Here is a 22500-nt window from a genome sequence, read left to right on the forward strand (position 1 = left end):
GCCGGCAGTCGACTGGGCGGTTATACTGTCCTCGTCACAGTAACGAGAGATCAGATCAGGTGGTGTGACTTTATTTGGCTCACATCCTCGGGATATCAATTTAGGGGTGGGGGCGGGGGGGGGGGGTTAGCATTACGTTATTTCACCCTCCTATCTAGGATATTCCTAAGTCTCCGTCAGCACAAGTCCGGCAAGATCGTTGGCAAGAACTGAATCGGAAGTTGCAAACAGATGCGTTCTTTAGTCTCATTTGCGATTTAATTCATTTCTTTAGTCTGTTTCCTATGTATTCCGGTTTTTAATGTAAATACATGCTAAATATTAGTCTCACACAAAATTCATTTAATTTCTTTAGTCTCAGGGCTGAATGAATTAATGTTTCCAATGTTTTGGGTCTTAATATAAAGACATGCTAAATAACTAAAAAGGATATGAGACTAATCTTCTTATAGGCATTTTCAGGTAGTTCACGTTCGTTTAAAATAAGGTAACTGTTAGGTTGTGAGCCAATCTCCTAATACTGTTTCATGGGATACCACTAAACTTTTTGAATATAATTAACCTAGAGTCTGACTGTCTGTCTGTCTCTCTTTCTCTAGAGAGCACAAGCACAAGTTTTTCTCATCGCAGCCAGGGAAGGTTTCATACTGATATTCAATTGTTTCAGTATGTAGAATATTGTTGATTTTTGCTATTACCTCCAGATGGACAGGAACAAAAAAAAGAAATTATTAACAAAAACACCAACACTTACAGCAGTGGTTATCATTTCTTGCCTTGCAGGTGGATTTGGTCTTGTTATTATGCAAGTAAGACAGATGTACTATACGTTATAAAAGCATCGTGAGGGAATTTAGCAGACGATGATCTGAAATGGGAAGATTACATAACAGGTCAACGATACTGGAGTGTGTGTGTGTGTGTGTGTGTGTGTGTGTGTGTGTGTGTGTGTGTGTGTGTGGAGGGGGCAGGTGTTCTTTACGTCACAAGGCGCATTAGGTACATATATGGATATATATAAAAAAACAAAGTTATACAAATACTCTTTGCAGAGGATGATGACATTACGTCTTGTTTCTATAACGGTATGATCGCGTAATTCATAACCCTAGGCTTACACCTTTTTCGATCGCCTTACTGATTGTAGTTGCATAAGCCAATGAAGCACGCAGGTACATTAATCAAAATTCATTGAATAATAATTATTACGCGTGTTAGAAGGATCAAGGATCATCTCTTAAAGTCGGGAGCAAGGAAGACTGAGAAGAGAAATAGTAAAATTAAAAAGTGCAGTCAAAGGACAGGCACACCTGGACAATCTCTGAGTGATATAAACAAAAGTCAAACTGCACCGGTAGTAGACCTTTGTGTAGGAATAACTCTGTCACTGATGATCCTGTTCCTGCAGATTAGCATACAGCAACTGAGAGCCTTTTTTCACAACTAGTACTACTTTTGACAAATTCGAGTCTTAGGAAAGTACAGTATCAAATAGCACAGTAACAGAGATGGAGTCGGTGGAAAATGTAAGTATTGCTGGAGAAGCAACTAAGAAAATACGACTATGGCATAATGAAAACTGAACTCCTTGGGAATTACGGAGATTGCTCTGGCAGACAGTAAACTCTCTGAACAATTACAAACGTTTTTGCCAAAGCGGTTACTTGAGACTATATACCTCTAAATCTGGTTGCAGCGCATTTGCTTGTATGTTTTCTGCATTTATAAAGAGTGCGTAACAAGGTATGCAGTTTTCAAGAATATAGTTCCATTATTGTCATTACAGTCAGTACGTACGTGTTTGTTTTTTTTATGTGTGTGTATGCGTTGTGTATCAGCAAATGGTATTATATATGAATGTAAACTTGGAGGGAATCTACAAACCTTTAGGCCTCAAACGCTAGGCCAATACACTGGATTACCCAGTTAGTATGGTCTATGTCTATTCTAGATCAGCCTCACGTTCAGCAATCGGTCCCCGTCCGTTTATTTAATTTAGCCCGTTGGCAATGACTGTTAGGTCTGCTTAACGGCGAATCACTTGATAGTTATGCGCCCAACTCAAAGAAACTAGACAGTTGCGTATGTAGACAGTAACCTCTATCCTTGAGCTTTGCAGGAGCAGGGTTGAGACACTTATAAATTTATTAGCATTGTAGTGATTTGTATTAATAATTATCTTGTGATATATGCTTTAGAATTTAGAACTTTATTCTATAAATCTGCTTGTGAACAAAGGAACCGCCAAGACAGGTTGTAGTAACTTCAAGAGTATACAAAGCATCATAACTTTAAAAAAATAAACAAGATGCAGCCATGATGTTCTACTGGGAACATCTGCAGCTGCAATGAACGCACCCAGTAAACAACTGATGCCATTCTTCCTTTCTTAGCTCATCATAAGTCTTCCTGTCTTGGCAAAACCACTGCTGTATTTGCGTATTAGCGAAGCCAAAGTCTGTCATTTCAGCGAAACTGACAGACAGAGTAATGATTGATCTGTGCGCACAGTCCATCGTAGAGAAGTCCCGCTCCTGTTACCTTGTTGACCACTCCACACTGGTCGGTGAAATCAGGCTCATCAACGTCCCAGTGGTTTTGGGGGATTTGGGTACCGTCCAGCCACACGTTGTTTCGGATTCCAACCCAGTACCAGTTGTCAGTACCTTCAATTACGGTGTAATTATTGTATAAATATTATGTGGGAGAATTTAGAGTTCATTTCTATGGAAATTGCCGTTCGCAATTCCATGGATATTGTATATTGTCAGAAGGTAGGCCTATTTGCAATTCCAGGGATATTGTATACTGTATTGTCAAAAGGTAGGCCTATTGAAAATCCAAATAGTTATTCGATTTGTCATACGGTTGTATATTCAGAAATAAAAACATGCTCTTAAAAATAATACATTTCTCGCACAGACACGTAAAATACATTTGAATGTAAGTACATGTGTGTGCTTGCAACACACACATACACAATCAGCCAAAGTTCGTCTTATGACTGAGTGATGCAATGCAGTGGTTGGCTCACACATGCTAAGCCAGAAGATTTCTCTTGGTCTACCGCCCACCAGTCCACCTACAGTAGCTGTAAAGGATACCAACGACTGCAGGGGTCAAGAAAAGGGACTTGGGGCTAGCAGCCTCATCCCTAAAGACCTAATGAAACACCGAAAGGATTTATCTTTCAAGTTTTAAAGAGGAAAAGGAGTGTGGTGAAGACAAAACAATATATATATACATATATATTATATGCGTGTGCACAAATGTAGGTAACACTCACCAACCAATCCATGCATAGGCCTACACACACACACAAACAGAGAATACCTACGTGCATTCTGCACGATGTAATCCCTGAACGCCTGGATGTCCTTTGCAATGAAGAGATCTCCTCCGTGGGACAAGCAGGACGTCCTTGCGGCATCCCAAGTCTTAGCCATCTCGTGCAAGAAGAGGCAACCTACAAGGGGGCCTGCATCGTGGAAGGACCCACCTGAAGAGGGAACACTATTCTGTTTACATTTCCGTTCTCTCTCTCTCTCTCTCTCTCTCTCTCTCTCTCTCTCTCTCTCTCTCTCTCTCTCTTTTCATAAGATAATCGTTTTATATTAAAGGTGTATACTGACAAAAGAATGATAAGGCTGGGAATAATGTTACAAGAATAACGAAGATAGCAGATGATGACAGATGAATCTGAAGATATGTTAGATGTTAATTAAAACTGATCTAAATAAGTGAGAAGAAGAAGAAGAAGAAGAAGAAGAAGAAGACAAGGACTATAATAACATGTTATTTGTCATGGTGGGTCATATAATTACCTCACTGCCATTGTTCTCAGACCTTGGGTTGTAACCTAGTCTCTACGTCAGTCTTAGTAAAAAGGGTACATTCAGGCGCATTTTCCTAAACATTTATATTTTTCCTGATCATGTTTTACTATTTGTTTATCTTTATACATGCAAGCTTATTAATGATCCTATCTTTAATATTTTGGATAATTGATGAAGTTATATGTGTATTTATGTATGTATATATGTGTGTGTGTGTATGCCTATATATATATATATATATATATATATATATATATATATATATATATATAAAAATATTAAATAATGAATTAATTAATCATCAAATTGATATATATTATATATAAATATATAAATAATGAATTAATTAATATCAAATTATAATAAATAAATATAAAATATTAAATAAAAAAATATTAAATTATTAATCATAAATTAATAATATATATATACATACACATACACATACACACATACATACAAAACTAGAGTAACTGGCTATAAAGGTCAAGGATTATTAATTCTGTAAATAAAGAATTTATTATCTGGTCAATAAACATTAAAACAGCTTACCAGGAGCAGTCGAGACCGTGGTGAGAGTCCCATCCGTGCACTTCATCTTGGTGCAGCTGCTGACAGCCGTCGCGCCATTTTGTACGACAAGGTTGTCCAATATGCACTCTGGGGAACGACGAAGGAAAGTAATGACATTCTGACATATACATATACACACATATACATATATATGTATATATATACTTGGCTAGCATCTTCCTACCATATGCGGTTTTTGTGTTATGAAATTCGCACCAAAGCTCTGAAGGGTTAGCCTTCCTTGCCTGGGTTAAGTTCTATGTTTAAATTAACATGATTTATCCTGCTGAAATGACCATGTGCTTACATATACTTGAAGTTTAATGGCTGACTGAGAAACTGGATCCTTGCCTAGGCTTTTAATATTCGAAAGAATAATGTTTCAGGCTAGTAAACTTTACATGAAGTATCCTATCCTAGGTTCGTTGGAGCAGCCGAAAACAATGTAGCCTACTTGGGAATCTTGGAACAGTATCCTAGCCTAGGCTTCTTTGAGTAGTCGAAAAAATATTGTAGCTTGCTAGAGAATATTACGAGCAGTATCCTAGACTAGGCCCAGAGATGCTTAGCCTATAGGGAATTGCAGTTACAGCATCCTAAAATGGGCTTCTCTGTTGAGTGGCAAAAAAAAATGTTGTATCCTACTAGGGAATTTCTGAAGCAGTTTCCTAGACTGAGCTTTTATTGTGGGTTAGGCTAATACACATGATGATTACTTACAAGGCAATAGTACACCTAAGATGCAAAGGCCACAAATAGTTGTCACTCTGGTGGAAAGCAGATGGCTAACTGAATGCCATTTCTTAGGACAGCATGAGAGTAAAAAGTTACCATCCTAACTGTACTGTATGCTCTGTACCCACAGTCAAATGTGGCAGAAAAGCTAAGGGGCACTGCAAAAGAAAGCCGAGTCTCTTTCTCTTGTAAGCATTGCCCTAAAAGACCTGATTTGTGTTCATGCTTTCAGATTTTTCATGCTGTGAAAAGGTACAAAAAGATAATGCGAATACTAAAGAAATCTAAAGGAAATTTCTTTTTTTGCATAGCAATTTTTTAATTCAAGTCCTGAATGAGAGAAAGATTATTTAATTTTAAAAATGCGAAATTTTTTAATAATAATTTCATATTTACTTGTATTCGACAATTAGAGGAATATTTCCACAAATGACAAATTTTTTACATTTTTTCAGTTTTCAAAATGGCCCATTGGCTAATCACCATTGAATAAAAATTACGCTGCAAAATAAGACTATATCTGGAGAGGAAATAGCCTTCCCTATTTTACAGAGGTTATTTAGCATTTTCATTTTTTCTGTGGTAACTTTCGTTTTCAAGTCCCTAGGTTCCTTCTGCAGTTCAAGTGTTGCATTATAATAATGACATCATTCTGTTGTCTTCTGAAATTATCAAGTTCTTTCGTTCACGCTTACCTACGCAATCAGTATCTGCTAGTACATTGCTTTAATTTCAAGGTTAAAATTAGGTCGTTAGGGATTCCAAGACAAGGGTTAAAAACATAACATTATCAAAACCATTATGTTAATGCTGCAACTCAAAGAGTTAGGATACGGAAAAGGCAGGAAACAGTAATACAAAAAACTTGACCGCTGACAATATTAGAAAAAATGAGAAAAACATCCACACTGCCTAATAACGACCTGAAAAATGAACCGCAGACGAAAAATTCCAATTTCAAGCAGAGTAGGACTACACTACTCGCCCTTACCTTTATCGAGCCTCGTGTAGCAGACCACTGCATCGCTGGTGCTGTCTTGACGAAAGGGGGATACTAGGACATCGTACAGAGTACATACATCGCCGACATAGCACATCAGAAGAGCCCAGTCAGTCTGGGCTGCCATCCCTGCGCACGGTAAACGACCAAACGTCTTGAAAGAGTATGTCTGGTTAGCCGTTGTGAGCCGTGTGGGTGATACTGTGACTCGTCTGAATAACTGACCCTCTCCATTCGCAAGGACTGGAAAACCGTTAGTGTTAAGGAGAATACCGCACGAAGAAATCGTTAATTAATTGAATTTTTTGGCTAAACGATATAGAAAATGGTGTACGTATGTAGTACAGGTGAGACAATCTGAGAAAATTACCGAGATTGTGAGAAATTTGCTGTCTTTTGTTTACGTTTTCACGTTAATTGAATGGCTGGTACTAAACGTGGCGGAAGCTCCGCGAGACGCAGTGTTTAGTACCAGCCCCTCGAGGATTAGGTAAAAATATAAACAAAAGACGGTGAATTTCTCATTATCTCGGTGAATTTATCATATAATCACGCCTGCTCTACATATACACACCATTTTCTACGTTGTTTAGCCGAAGAATTATATTAAAAAACGGTATATTCGTGCGGACGTTTCCTAAACAAGACTTTTTAATGTAGAAGACATTGGAATGGGGATGAATAAGCCGTCATCTACCAAAGGCCACAGAAAAGAAAGGAATGAGCTTAGGCCTAACGCCGATGGTCTCATTAAAACTGAATCTTGAACGATAGGCTAGGATGCAAAATCTAAATTTAATAACTAAATAATTTAAGTAACATCGTAACATCGTATTTTTAAAAAGCAAGAATACCACTGTCTTCATTTCGTATAACGTCCTTGACGTGGTTGCCTGCGAACGACGGAAATCAAAAGGAAAAGAAGAGAGTTGCTCTAGAAAAAGAAGAATGAAAAACGATATGAAAAAGGCTTCCAGGACACCAAATAATAAATTAGCAATCATACATAAATCCTACTTCATGCAAATTTGATGCGGCATTGATTCCCGCCGTCAGTCAGTGCTAGAAACAAAAGGCAATTGAGTTTACTGTTACCATAAATAAAGTTGCCAGAAGCTGCAAGAAATGATTTAAACGTCTCAGATTTGAAGCTTTGAGAACCGTTATTTTTGTTTCACGGTTGTAACGAATGTCATCAGATCTAACTTTAGTCTTCTTGCTAACCATTTTTTGACTAGTGTATAAGAGTTTTCAGCATTCGGAGACAATAGCAAGTGGAATTTAATAATTTAGGCCAAAGGCCGAGCGCAGGGGACCTATGAGGTCAAGCAGCGCTGAAACTGAAATTGACAGAAAGAAGGTTTGAAAGGTGTAACAGGAGGAAAACCTCGCAGTTGCACTATGACTCAATTGTTAGAAGAGGGTGGAAAGTAAGAAGAAAGAAAGATTATGAACGGGGGTACAGCGACAGGAATGAAGGGGTTGCAGCCAGGGGCTAAAGGGAAGCTTCAAAGATCCTTAATTAAAGCCTACAGTGCACCGGATGAAGTGCTCTGACGGCCTTCCCCCCTACGGGGACAATAGCAAGCACGATAGACACATCTACTTGTCAAGCCTTAGTAAAGTATTAGACTTCGGGTAAAATCGGCCATTTATCATAGATAACATTCAACCCAGTCTATTCTGACAGAAACATTAACTAAAATCTTCCTCTAAAGTCTGCCACTTATCATAAATAACATCCTATTCAATCCATTTTAATTTAATAGATGCATTAACTAAAGACAGAATCAGTCATAAATCCTAGAGTAACCCTTTAACGGTTTTAATAATATATATATTAGGAAAATAGAAAGCAAATCTTCATTCCACACTAAGTGACAGGCTGGAGGAAAATTTATTGTGGTTACTTTCATAAATATCAATCACTGACGAAGGTACCAAATGTAAACCACTTCCAATAAATATTAGGTCGTTAATAAATAAAATCAGGGACAGGTTTACTTTAGATCATAAATATACTAAATGCTAGTAATTCCCGACTCTTGCAAATCGAATCCAATTGTGATCCCAATGATTTATTATTAAACAATCGGGTGATACCAATATTTTCACTCCGCAAATCACGGTGTTTTGATAAACGGGTCAGATTCATGCTATACTCTGCCAAGTGCTGAATTAAATTTAAATTTAAACTGCATCGAGGTAATTCTAACGATATATAACTCCTAAAACGCTAGATCAAATTAACTTGTACACAGATCAATATGATGTTTCTGAAGAAATGCCGTTTTAGATACGTTACGAAAATTTCAGTTACGCCACAAAAATAATTTCACTGCTTTTTTTGACGCAGCTTTAGACTGAATTTAACAAAACAGCAGCAAGATTTGAGCGTCCTTACCACCAGACGTTCTCCGCAAGAAGAAGAAGAAGAAGAGGAAGTAAACAAACTGGCGGGTGACAGACCCTCGACTTCCGGAAGTCCTTCGCCTCTCTTTGCAGACGTTGTAGTTCCTCATTGGTTCGTCTCCTCTGCCTGGTAATAGTAAGAATAATAACAATAGTTGCAACGACAACCACACCAGTTACAGGGGTTATTACTTGGTTGTTTTCCGCGAAAGGAGGTGACTTTAAAGCAAATTACGATAACATTCACTGACTCATTGGAACTGCAATAATAATAATAATAGATTAGAATAGAATATACAAAATATAATAATAATAATAATAATAATAATAATAATAATAATAATAATAATAATAATAATAATAATAATAAATAGAAGAGTAATAATAATAATAATAATAATAATAATAATAATAATAATAATAATAAACAGAATGGAGTATACAATTGAGGTCGATAGCCAAGCGCTGGGACCTATAAGGTTTGAAAGGTGTAACAGGAGGAAAACCTCTCAGTTGCACTATGAGACAATTGTTAGAAGAGGGAGGAAAGAAAGATGGAAGAAAGAGTATGCACGGAGGTACATAAAAAGGATATTGAAGAGCAAAAACCACCTCCTTTTTGTGATCTGACATTAGAGTTTGTGCCGAGTTTCGATTAACTATTTCATGTACAAAAAACCATCATGTATTTTACGTATCACATAGCCTTCAGTTGGTGCAGTCTTTTAGTTTTCTGTGAAAGAAAACTACTGAGATAGCTATTTGTCTGTCCGTCCGCACTTTTTCTGTCCGCCCTCAGATCTTAAAAATGACTGAGGCTAGAGGGCTGTAAATTGGTATGTTGATCATCCAGCCTCCAATCATCAAACATACCAAATTGCAGCCCTCTAGCCTCAGTAGTTTTGATTTTTTTTAGGTTAGCCATGATCGTGCGTCTGGCAGCGCTATATGTGCCAACAACATAGGCCACCACCGAGCTGTGGCTGAAAGTTTCATGGGCCGTGGCTGAGAGTTTCATACGCTGTACAAGAAAACTCGATTGCGCCGAAGAAACTTCGTCTTATGTTTTACTTGTTTAATATTGTTTTCATCGGCGTGTAATTGATGTACTGTAATAGGCTTCCTAGTCACAGAAAGATGTTCAGTTGTTACAAATACAATGAATAAAGAACAATGAATACCCACTATTAGGACAAAAGGGAATGAAAGAGTGGAAAGAGGAGATATATAGTTAAAATTAATAAAGAACGATAAACATTCTCTATTAGGACGAGAGGAATGAAGGGCTGAAGAAAGTTAAGTATACCTCGGTTTTACCAGACCACTGAGCTGATTAACAGCTCTCCGGGCTGGAAAGAGGAGATACACATATATAGAATTAAAAGGGAAAGAATGATTTGCTGCAAGAAACTCAAGACCGGAGAAAATGGAGAGCTGAAGAATGACGTAATGGAAAAAAAACACTGAGCTAAGGAACAGAAGGCTACATAAATAAGTCAAAAAAACTAAATAATATGGAAGAAACTTACCACAAACCAAAATACGAAATAGTGGTACGTACTGCAATTATCTAAACTATGCACTATCCACAGAACCCCATAAAAATAGGAAACTTTCAAGACTGGAAGCCGCCTGACCTAATTTACACTAGATAAACTCCACGTCTTGGTGTCAGTTACAGACATAATACAACAAACATCATCAAACGCCCGTGGGAGGGTAGTGCCGTCAGTGCTCCTCGTGCGGTGTACTGTAGGCATTACTTAAGGTTCTTTGCAGCGTCCCTTCGGCCCCTAGCTGCAACCCCTTTCGTTCCTTTTACTGTACCTCCTTTCATATTCTCGTGCTGTGCACTGTGGACATTACTCAGGGTTCCTTGCAGCTTGCCTTCGACCCCAGCTGCAATCCCTTTCGTTCTTTTACTGTACCTCCTCTCATATTCTCTTTCTTCCATCCTGCTCTCCAACCTCTCCTAAAAATTGATTCATAGTGCGACTGCGAGGTTTTCCTCCAGTTACAATTTTCAAAACTTTTTAACTGTCAATTTCCGTTTCAGCGCTGAATGGCCTTCGGCCTAAATTGTATATTCAATTCAATTCAATTCAACAAACATCATCAATAAGAACTAAAGCAACAACACTAACTACCTGAATGCCAAGCAATAACCACGAAGAGGACGTGTATTTAAATGTATAACAGCTATTCAAAACACTAAGCGACACAATTAGTAAAAAAAAAAAAAGAATTACGCGAGTTCGTGTGGATGAAATATAGCGCAAGGTGCACCTCTGTTTATGGCAGTCAGGTAATTTGCAATTGGCGGATGGAACAGGTGAGGTGAATTCTGATTGGCCGCAATATGACCTTTTTGTTGCCCTCGATTCCAAAGGCGTTGAGGTCATCTTAATTGTGTGTTGATGGTGTTTGGTTATGAGTAAGGGGTTGGGTATGTACCCTAGTGGTGTGGTTGGTGTGGCGGTTATATTTCTCTCTCTCTCTCTCTCTCTCTCTCTCTCTCTCTCTCTCTCTCTCTCTCTCTCTCTCTCTCTCTCTCTCTCAGGTACTTGGCACCAAATAATAATAATGACAAAACTCAAGACGAGACACGAAGACTTAAGAATGTGTGGTGCAGACAATTTAAAAGCAATGTAAATTGCTTTAAAAGCAAGACTCGGTGCTGGCATAATGCTAACTTAATCTATAACGAGAGAACGCTCTCTCTCTCTCTCTCTTTCTCTCTCGTAGGTACTTGGCGGCAGATAATAATAATAATAATAATAATAATAATAATAATAATAATAATAATAATAATAATAATAATAATAATAATAATAATAATAATGGAAAATCGGTATAAACATAAAAATTATGACAAAACCTCAAGAAGAGACACGAAGATTTAAGATTGTGCGGTGCAGATAATTTAAAAGCAAGACTCGGTGCTGGCATAATGCTTCAATTTGCGAATTATTTTAAAAGCAAGACTCAGTGCTGGTATAATGCTGCAATTTACGAATTGCTTTCAAAGCAAGACTCAGCGCTGGCATAATGCTAACTTAAGTTTGTCATGAGCAAATAGAATTTTTGATGAAAATAGAAATGGCGGGAGGATTTGGAGACGAGAGAGTGGCCTGTTCAATGCAAAAGTATGTTTCTGATAAAAAATCTGAATTGCCTCTGGGTCTGCGCTTAGTGATGGAGTAATGAAAGAGGTTCTGGAAAGGACACAAGACTTTGGCCCTAGTTTAATAGACATATATCGCAGGCGATCACGATTTATTTACAAAATCCTTTGAACTATCGCTATGTCATGGGAATCTGAAGTATTCTGTCGACGGCCTCTGATTCCTTATCCTTTGTCCTTCAGCAAATTTCTGTCATAAGGAGGTGATAACCAGTGATTTTTTCCGTAAAATATGAATGTTAGAGATGTTAAAGGAATGTTCCTGAATTCTTTTGCTGTACGTTTTCTCACTGCGACTGTCATTTGTCATGACGAAGGAGATTGTACCTGTCGCCTGCAGAGAGAGAGAGAGAGAGAGAGAGAGAGAGAGAGAGAGAGAGAGAGAGAGAGAGAGAGAGAGAGAGAGAGAGAGAGAGTTTTTACTTTAATGCCTAAGAGAATACATGTTATTAGTCTGAAATTTTAAATTGTTTTTTGTATCTGTGTGTAAGCATTAAAAAGCATATAGTAATGGTAGTTAACTGTGTAAATATTTTTTTAATTATATCATTACCTTATTTAACAACATGGCTTCGTTGAAATGCACAAAATAAAAACACACAATCTTTTCAGATCTATGATTAGCTCCATGGAATCTGTCTCGCACAAACCTTCAAAATACTTTACAAATTTGTTATCACTTGTTAGGGATTACATTACATTACATTACATTACGCCTAACAGAATTGCAGTCGCAGTCGATTTTAATTAGCTGACCTGCAACAAGAAAGTGTCTGGGTGTGTAAATAAGATTTGGAACAGAACTGTGTAGAGTGTATTCATACAAATCCTCATAAAATATTTGCTTAAATCTATTCCTTCGATAAGTATTATTGCTATGTAACTTTACTGATACTCCGTTTGACATTTCATAAACATTGTTCTGTAAAATTTTGTAATTCTGAGCAACTGGGACTCTGTATTGTTTAATTCTGTGCAATGGATAACATCTTATGAAGAAGATGTTCAACTCCATAATTCAATTATATATATATATATATATATATATATATATATATATATATATATATATATATATATATATATATATATATATATATATATATATATATATATATATGGGAGGCCACCTGGGCACGTGCCCCCATGAAAAATAATGACAAAATAGTAATATTGAAGATTTAGAAATTTAGACAAAATAAATAAAAAAAGAAATAACAAAATTAGTAAAAAATAAAAACTCTATATATAGAAATAAAATATAAATATATACATATATACTGTATATAAAATGTCTGTGTATATATGAAAATTGGTGCCCCCACCATGAAATTATTCTGGATCCGCTATAAGTTAAATGCGATGTGGTTTAATTATGAATGGTATGGACAGCAGACATCGTAAAGAACAGCTGTTAATTTACATTGGCTAAAATTAACATTATCATGACAGACAACTGGCCAACGAGCGCATATTTTCAGCAGTGCATATAACCGTTTAGTAATGGACAAGCGAAAGACCTTGAAAAAATAAAAAATAAAAATTTAAAAAAATGGCTCCTGAGAAAAAATTCAAAAGCAAACGAGAGCCATGCATTTCATTGAATTTCTTAACTGATAGGTTTGCGGACACCTCAGTCCCAATAGTCTTATTATTCTTTTGAGAATAAATTCCTTCAAGCAATTTTAATAGAAATCCTCCTTTCCCAAGCACATAATCATGTTCATGAAGGTTGCAAAATTCGTTTAAAGGATAATTTGGCTAATATATTAGCTGTTCTCATTAGCCTAAAATTCAAGGTTTAGGTAGTGTTGGTAATCAAAGTTGGTCCGTGACATTTAAATACGTATTGTCAACTAAACGTCCATCGTTTACGTTTTCATGCCTTTAAAATTTAATTCATGTTGAGATGGAACGCTGTATAAAATTGAATATATGATCAAGTCTGCATTACAAAATCAAAGTAAAACTGAGTACAGAAACTCCCAAACCGCATTGAAAGCAACCATACGCAAAACGTAAAACCAGGGAACAATTGAAAAGAATATATATAAAAATTCTGTATAACAAAATCAACGTAACAACGTGTATAAGGACTTCCAAACCATATTAAAAGCAACCTAATTCCAAACGTAAAATCAAGAAACTAAAATAAAAGAAGAAGCTGGTACCTCGGTGAACAGACCTTACCTGCAGGAAACGTCAAAAACAAGAACAGTCTTCGGCGGTAAGTTCGAGTCCTCGGTCAATTGCGCATTGACTCATGTCAGGCAAACTGGAACCTCCTCCGTTGCTGTCACCAGCGGTGGGAGGAGTCGAGCATGCGCACACAAGAGACACGTTGTCAGACCTAATTCAAGATAGTTTATGTCTGAACGTAAAGCTCAAGTGGATTGTCTTCTTATAGTTTACCAGGGAATTATTTTGTCTGAGCATGGCGGGCTCTCTCTCTCTCTCTCTCTCTCTCTCTCTCTCTCTCTCTCTCTCTCTCTCGTGCGCAAACCAGTGGCCCCTGAAATGTCAACTTGCAGTCTGTGAATGTACTTAATGCTAACGATTAAATAAACTGCCTTTTGTGATAACGATGTTTAAACTTGTATGTCATGTTAAATGTGTGTTGTACATCTGTATGTCTTTTACAAATTATTATTATTATTATTATTATTATTATTATTATTATTATTATTATTATTATACTTGGATAAATAAAGAAAATCCTTCGATACGAATTGCCTACAAGTTCATGAACAATGATTGAATGCTTTCAACATAAATGTATTTTCAACTGGCTGAAGATAAGTATGAAAGAATGGTAAAACAAAAATCAGTTCATCGCGAGGACCACACCAGGAAGATGAAGTGTAATGCATCAAGATTTCAGAGAGAGAGAGAGAAAGAGAGAGAGAGAGAGAGAGAGAGAGCGAGCAAACACAAATGCAGTTTAAAAAGCACTCTCTGAGTAATGCATCAAGATTTCAGAGAGAGAGAGAGAGAGAGAGAGAGAGAGAGAGTAATGCATCAAGATTTCAGAGAGAGAGAGAGAGAGATTTCAGAGAGAGAGAGAGAGAGAGAGAGAGAGAGAGAGCAAAACAAAATGCATTTAAAAAGCACTCTCTGAATAATGCATCAAGATTTCACAGAGAGAGAGAGAAAGAGAGAGAGCAATTTAAACAGAACTCTACTCAAGAGTAACGCTTCACGATCTGCCATTTTTCACCGCCTTCTAATCAAAAAGGTTCATTCAGCACGCAAAAGCGCTAATGGAATCATCACTTTTTTCTGAAGAAATTGTCACGTTTTTAATACCGATGACAAATGAAAAAGGACGAAAACTTCAGGAAATGGTCAAATTTATGAAGCCGTCTACATATCGCATTTCCTGCACATGATAATAATTTTGAACTTTCACATGCAAAAAATGAGTTATACATGTTCTTTACGATTATCTGGTAAATGCATTTGCGAGTACAATAATAATTTTATTGTGGTTTCATATACATGTATGTATATATAACCACATATATGTATAAGTATATATATATATACTGTATATATATGTATATGTGTATATATATATATATATATATATATATATATAAATATATATATTTTTATATTGATTTGGCTTCTCCATTCCTTTTTCATTTTTCTGTGGGTCTTCCTTTTGCCCTGTCAACACAAGGGAATGTTGGTGTCTACAATCACTGAATACATAAATAAAAAGAAAAAAAAATTACATTCCTGCAGCTGTTTAGAAAACGAAAAACTACAACGGGGTAACATTTATAAAAACGGTATCAATTCTCTGAACAAGAAACTCCAAAGACAAGAAGGAAATATTATTAACTGGCAGTCACAGATCAAAGTATAATAACGTTTTCACCGAAACCTTGAACCAGCAATTCGCCTCAAAAATTATAGCTATCTCTAAACTTTACAAAAAAAGAAAAACCGTAAATCCTTTCATTTCAAGCAAGACCTGACAAAAACGGGATGATTTTGCACTGATCTTCATTAGTACTCGGGAGCAGAAAACCATTATTATCAATTAAGATTCCGTTGCTTTTTTATACGAAGTACAGGCACAAAAACTGACAGATTAAGATTTAGACAGAGCAATCACGGAAGGCGGAAGACTCTGTACTGCAAAAACTTCAACCGCACACTATCTTAATCAGTTTTCTCTCGTTCAAAAACAGGGTATTTGATGGATGACAGATCCACGATGTCAGGTGCACTTAAGCGTTCCAGATTTCGTATAAAAGACTTCTGACGCTGACTTTGAATCGCTTTAGTCTTTGAGACGCTGTAGATAACTCCAGAATATCTAAAAAGGCGCCATCTACAAGAATACAATAGACTATAACAGAATTTAGGCCAAAGGCCAAGCGCTGGGACCTATGAGTTATTCAGCGCTGAAACGGAAATTGACATTAAAAAGGTTTAAAAGGTGTAACAGGAGGAAAACCTCGCAGTTGCACTATGAAACAATTGATAGGAGATGGTGGAAAGAAAGATATAAGAACGAGAATATGAACGGAGATACAGTGGAAAGAATGAAAGGGGTTGCAGCTAGGGGCCGAATGGACGCTGCAAAGAACCTCAAGTAGTGCCTACAGTGCACCGCATGAGGTGCACTGGCAGCACTACCCCCTTACGGGACACCTAAAATACTCATCCCTAGGTTTCCAGATATTCAGATCTTCAGAATCAATCAATAAACCAGAAAATGAGAGAGAGAGAGAGAGAGAGAGAGAGAGAGAGAGAGAGAGAATAACAGCCGCTTTTCAAACCTTACATCATCTTCCTAAGATTGTCCTTCGCGTGGAGGGGAGATTGGCGGAAAATTGTCTTGAATGATCAATAATAAGTCTCTCCACGTCATTCATTGAACATTTCCCATTTCGGGTGAGAGGACGGTTTGATAGATTTTGTCCGATGCCTCCTTCTTCCGAGCCCTGTTTTTTTTTTTTGGGGCGGCCTTGAACGGGTCATCCCCTTCTTGGATTTTCGGGTTTCATATTCAGTGAGGTTCGATGAGGCTTATAGTTTAATGGTAATAGAAGATATTACCATGATTTGTCTCAGTCATACTTGCAAGGTTTGTGGCAGGAAACTACAAGGTAAAAAACATATGCCTTATGTACTGAAAGCTACACATAAATAGGCCTATATATGCAGGCCAACTTGAATATATACATTTCATTTGCATGTGTGCGTGTTTTGTTAGGTCTGCACACACACACATATACACACAGATCTCTCTCTCTCTCTCTCTCAGTTCATTCTCATGTAAGCAGTAAAATTACAAGATAACATATCCCTTTGTATTGAAAGCTAGACATATGTATAATATAAACAAGTCAACTTAAATACATATATTTCATTCTTAAATAAGATCACAGATTTCATATCGCTCTTCTCTTTTTCACGTCATTCTTATAAAGATCTGTCTACACACACACACACACACACAACACACTTTCCCAAAATCTCTCTCTCTCTCTCAATTCATCCTTATAAAGCAATAAAATTACGAGATTTATACATCACTATAAATGCAGTTCAATAAAAACAGCATTTTTGTGTGTTGTTAGGCCTCACACACACACACACACACACACACACACACACACACACTTTCCTCATATCTCTCTCTCTCTCTCCCTGCCCTTGTGTCTGTCTGTCTCTCTCTTTCTTTCTCTGTCTGTCTGTCCCTCTCTCGTCAAAATCCAAAAGGAAGATCCGGACAGCGTTAGTCCGATTATGGCGGGGGAGAATCTTCTTCTTGGCGGGAAACTGGCCATCCGGTGACGATTTTGGCGGGAAGTGGAGCGTGTGCGGGGTCGACCGGACAAACAGATCGAGATTTGAAGAAATTATCGGTAAACAAGACCTGAATATTTGAGTTGTTGGTCTCTTCCCTCTTTCAGAAAGGAAACCGATGGAGGAGAGGACGTTTTACGGGAAATTTCTTCCTCGGAGGCGGCGTTTTTCGTGATTCTGCTGATGAGTGAACGACTTGTAATCAACTGACTATCTATTTTCAATTTGTACCTCTCAAACTTGAAAGTATGGAATGACAGGTGTGCAATTATACACACATATAATATACAGTATATATATATATATAATGTATGAATGTATATATTTACATTATGTATATGTCTATATTTACATTATATATATATATATATATATATATATATATATATATATATATATATATATATATATATATATATATATATATATATATATATATATATATATATATATATATACTTCACTTGTCTATAGAGATGTTCAACAGCAATGGCAGAAGTACTAAGACAATTCTTTCCAACACTTTCTCGGTCTCCCTCTACTTCTTCCATCCAAAACTTCATAATCATGAAGTTTCACCAGACTTCTAACCAATTCTGACACACTGCTGGGGAGGTACTTCCTTCAGTGCACCTCACTTGATGCACTGTAGGCGTTACTGGAGTGTGTATGCAACTTCCCTTCGGCTCCTAGCTCCAACCACTTTGCCTTCATTCTCGCTCCCTATCTTTAGTCCTGCTGTCCAACCTCTCAAACTATTACTGCTTGGTGCAACTCTGGAGTTTTCTCCCACTTCAGCCTTTAGAGTCTAGACCCTTGTACTTCGTCTCTAATTTTCTATATATCTTTATCTTGGCAGCCTAAATTTTATGTATCATTTCAACCAATCCCGACATTTCTACCTAAAAGAGTCCTTGTCTGAATTCCGAATTTATGGGACATAAATTCGGGACACATTTGCCTTGTGGGGATCACCAATCCAAGGGTTACTGGTATGGGAATGGATTATTCCCCCCCTCTACCGTTAGGCTTTGAAATACTCACCTTTCCGTTTCTCTTGATTTTGTTAATCTTCTGCCCTTCGAGATGTTGATCTTTTGTATACCACTTGTTTTTTGTCCTCATATATATATATATATATATATATATATATATATATATATATATATATATATATATCTTTCCATTTCCCTTGATTTTGTTAATCTTCTGTCTTTCGAGATGTTCATATTTCGTATATCACTTGTTTTTGTCTCATATATATATATATATATATATATATATATATATATATATATATATATATATATATATATATATATATATATATATATATATATAATAATGCTGTTAATACTTGCATAATCTTTTTTATGGATGCATTTATTGCTTGATATTCCTCCTCTATATAAAAAAAGTGCAGGAGAGGTATGCGTCGCCAAACATATTTTCGCACTTCCTCCCCTCCCCCCCCCGGCCCCCACCCCCCAACTTCTTTGGAACAAAGTTTTTGGCGCGGAAAAGCAGTCAAGGCCAAATTACTGGATGCTGGCAATGGTACCCCTAGGTTACGGTCCCTCCCCCAGGAACGGAGAAGTAGTAGTAGTCGACGTTTGCCTTTGAAACGGCTCCTATTTAACAGACCACGTCTGGGGTTGTGGTGGGTCGCGGAGACTAAAGTCTTTGAAAGTTTCAAAGGCAAATCCCGTCTATAACAACAACAGCAACAATTACTACGTCTTTCAAAGAACGCCTTAAGAACGTCGCGCTTTCTTCATTTAATCTGTTTGAAAAAGGAAAACGACAAAAACAGGACGAATTTATCAACGATACAAAATTCGACAGATGGCGGCCAACGTACCACTGAAGTATTCATAGTTACTTGCGAGCCTCTTTTCTCGTTACATAAAATACTGAGAGAGAGAGAGAGAGAGAGAGAGAGAGAGAGAGAGAGAGAGAGAGAGAGAGAGAGAGAGAGAGAGAAGAAAGGAATAAGCGAGAAACTCCGATAAATCGAAGAAGGACGGAGCTAACAGAGGAGTATAATCTGGTCCCAGATATCGGTCGTCTAAGGCGATTTTGGCGGGAAAACAGCGGCATGTTGACAACTCGTTTACGGTCAGCAACTTCCCGTATTTGGCTTTGTTAAACAACCGGAAAAATACATTGGATTTGGTGTGAACAAGATCGCGGTAGGCGGGTGCAGGAAAAGATTGTTGGAGGAGGGGGAGGATGGGAAGTGGGGAGATGGAGTAAGAAGAGGAGGAGAAAAAGGATGTTTGACTCGAGATTCGTTGGAGGCGTTAAGATTTTAAACCAGTGGAAGGTTACTGAACGAAATCCCTCAAGGCAGCTAAATAAAATTACCATGAAAGGACGAAAAATGGACAAGTTAATTATGACTTTAAATTACATTTTCTTTGAAGAATATCAATAAAAATAAATAGAAACATAAAAAAAACTGGTACAAGAAGATAACGTCAGTTCACGGCAGATCGCGAGGCGGTGTCACAGCAGAGGGCGGTTCTAGGGAGGCACGCCCATTTGTGGGTGGGATCTTAGGGATAAGCCACGAACTACTGTAAGAGAGAGGAGGGCTGAACGCCCCCCCCCTCCCCCCGTAATAAGGACAGAGGGCATGGGAGGGAGCGAGAGGTCAGCCGGGGTCACGTCATATATAAAATCTTGATGTCTTAGCTGTCTCTCACAATAGGAAATCTGTGAGCTTTTATCGTGCACCGCCGTGCGTCTTGGTCCGCCGACGTGCAATCTCAGAAAAACCGTCGTGCTTTTTATATATGCGAAGATAATTAATTAAAAATTTCAAAAACTGATGACTGGTGTCAAATATCTCTTGGTGTGAATACAGACAAATAGAGAAGTTTTCAGGAAAGGAATTATCGAAGTTTAATGGCATCCAAAGGTGATACTAAATGCAAAATTACTGTTATTTATTATATATCTGCTGTATTTGCCTTAAATTTACTGTCGTACAAAAGAAAGAAGAAGAACAATAACGACAATAATAGCAATAATAATAATGATAAAGAGTTAATTACATACAAGAAAGAAGAAGAATGATGAAAGAAAATAATACCAATAATGATAACAGTTAATACAAGAAAGAAGATGAATGATAAAAGACAATTATACCAACAATAACAATAATTATAATTAACAGTTAATGTCCTTTCTCATTATCTCCCAACCTCAGGGGGCAGATGCGGCATCAACCAACTCGGAGGACACTACGCCAACGGGCGCCCATTGCCTCCCGTGACCCGCTGGAGGATTTTGCACCTGGCCCTGCTGGGGTACCGCCCCTGCGACATCTCGCGCCACCTGCTGGTGTCCCACGGCTGCGTCTCCAAGATCCTCGCGAGGTTCTCGGAGACGGGATCCATCCTGCCGGGAGCTATTGGTGAGTCTTTGTGGGTTCCTGAGTCCTTTCCTGGGTCCTATTTCTAAATTTAATTTTTTTTTCATAATTTAACTCGTGTCCAAAGTCCTTTTTCAGTCCTATTTCTAAATTAATTTTTTTTCAGGAATTTAGCTGGTTTCCAAAGTCCTTTTCTCGATCCTATTTCTAAATTTAATTTTTTCCATAATTTAACTCGTTTCCAAAGTCCTTTTTTAATCATATTTCTAAATTAATTTTTTTCAGTAATTTAACTCGTTTCCAAAGTCCTTTTTTTAATCCTATTTCTAAATTAATTTTTCCATTAATTTAATTAACTCGTTTACAAAATAATTTTTTAAAATGTATTTCTAAATTAATTTTTCCATCGTTTAACTCGTTGACTAAGTCCTTTTTTAAATCCTATTTCTAAATTAATTTTTCCATTAATTTAACTCGTTTCCAAAGTCCTTTTTCAATCCTATTTCTAAATTAATTTTTCCACTAATTTAATTAACTCGTTTCCAGAGTCCTTTTTTAAATCCTATTTCTAAATTAATTTTTTCAGTAATTTAACTCGTTTCTAAAGTCCTTTATTAATCCTATTTCTAAATTAATTTTTCCATTAATTTAATTAACTCGTTTCCAAAGTCCTTTTTTGGATCCAATTTCTAAATTAATTACTTTAATAATTTAACACTTTTTCAGTTTTTTTTTTAATCCTATATCTGAGTCAATTTTTTCCGTAATTTAACTCGTTTCTAACGTCCTTTTTTTTACCATATTTCTAAATTACTTTTTCTATTAATTTAACTCGTTTCCAAGGTCCTTTTTTTTTATCCTATTTCTAAATTACTTTTTCTATTAATTTAACTCGTTTCCAAAGTCCTTTTTTTATCCTATTTCTAAATTACTTTTTCTATTAATTTAACTCGTTTCCAAAGTCCTTTTTAATCCTATTTCGCAATTAATTTTTTCATTAATTTAACTCGTTTCCAAAGCCCTTCTTTTATCCTATTTCTCAATTAATTTTTCCAGTAATTTAACTCGTTTCCATAATCTTTTTTTATCCTATTTCTCAATTAATTTTTCCATTAATTTAACTCGTTTCCAACGTCCCACTTTTTAATCCTATTTCTAAATTATTTTTACCATTAATTTAACTCGTTTCCAGTCCCTTTTTTATCCTATTTCTAAATTAATTTTTCTATTAATTTAACTCGTTTCCAAACTCCTTTTTTATCCTATTTCTCAATTAATTTTTCCATTAATTTAACTCGTTTCCACAGCCCTTTTTTTATCCTATTTCTAAATTAATTTTGCCCGTAATTTAACTCGTTTCCAAAGTCCTTTTTTTATCCTGTTTCTCAATTAATTTTTCCGTTAATTTAACTCGTTTCCAAAGTCCTTTTTTATCGTATTTCTCAATTAATTTTTCCAGTAATTTAACTCGTTTCCACAGTCCTTTTTAATCCTATTTCTCAATTATTTTTTTCAGTAATTTGTCTCGTTTCCAAAGTCTTTTTTTTAAACCCTA

General features: G+C 36.5%; 3 protein-coding genes across 6 annotated transcripts in view; 1 reads left to right on the forward strand and 2 right to left on the reverse strand.

Annotated features, from left to right (window-relative positions):
• Window positions 1-32, reverse strand: part of LOC136826177 (uncharacterized) — a 16056-nt gene extending 16024 nt beyond the window's left edge. Inside the window, exon 1 of the mRNA XM_067083228.1 lies at window positions 1-32. This exon is cut by the window's left edge and continues 63 nt beyond it. The gene's annotated coding sequence lies outside the window, so the exon portion shown is untranslated.
• Window positions 33-2167: 2135 nt separating this feature from the next.
• LOC136826176 (uncharacterized) overlaps window positions 2168-22500 on the reverse strand; it is a 36597-nt gene continuing 16264 nt past the window's right edge. Inside the window, exons 1-6 of one of the 4 annotated variants that reach the window (XM_067083225.1) lie at window positions 13931-14079; window positions 8549-8683; window positions 6136-6387; window positions 4389-4496; window positions 3338-3499; window positions 2169-2666 (exon numbers count right to left, since the gene is read on the reverse strand). In XM_067083225.1, the coding sequence (XP_066939326.1) occupies window positions 2467-2666; window positions 3338-3499; window positions 4389-4496; window positions 6136-6387; window positions 8549-8666 (840 nt within the window). In that variant the 5' untranslated portion in view covers window positions 8667-8683; window positions 13931-14079 and the 3' untranslated portion in view covers window positions 2169-2466. Of the gene's footprint in view, window positions 2667-3337; window positions 3500-4388; window positions 4497-6135; window positions 6388-6514; window positions 6617-8548; window positions 8684-13930; window positions 14080-22500 lie in introns of those variants that run through there. The other 3 variants (XM_067083224.1, XM_067083227.1, XM_067083226.1) reach the window with 3 other exon arrangements.
• Window positions 9077-22500, forward strand: part of LOC136826331 (uncharacterized) — a 20022-nt gene continuing 6598 nt past the window's right edge. The window contains exons 1-2 of the mRNA XM_067083584.1: window positions 9077-9134; window positions 20748-20987. Of these exons, the coding sequence (XP_066939685.1) occupies window positions 9077-9134; window positions 20748-20987 (298 nt within the window). The remainder of the gene's footprint in view (window positions 9135-20747; window positions 20988-22500) is intronic.

The sequence above is a fragment of the Macrobrachium rosenbergii genome, chromosome 40, assembly GCF_040412425.1.
Source record: "Macrobrachium rosenbergii isolate ZJJX-2024 chromosome 40, ASM4041242v1, whole genome shotgun sequence".
NCBI lineage: Eukaryota > Metazoa > Arthropoda > Malacostraca > Decapoda > Palaemonidae > Macrobrachium > Macrobrachium rosenbergii.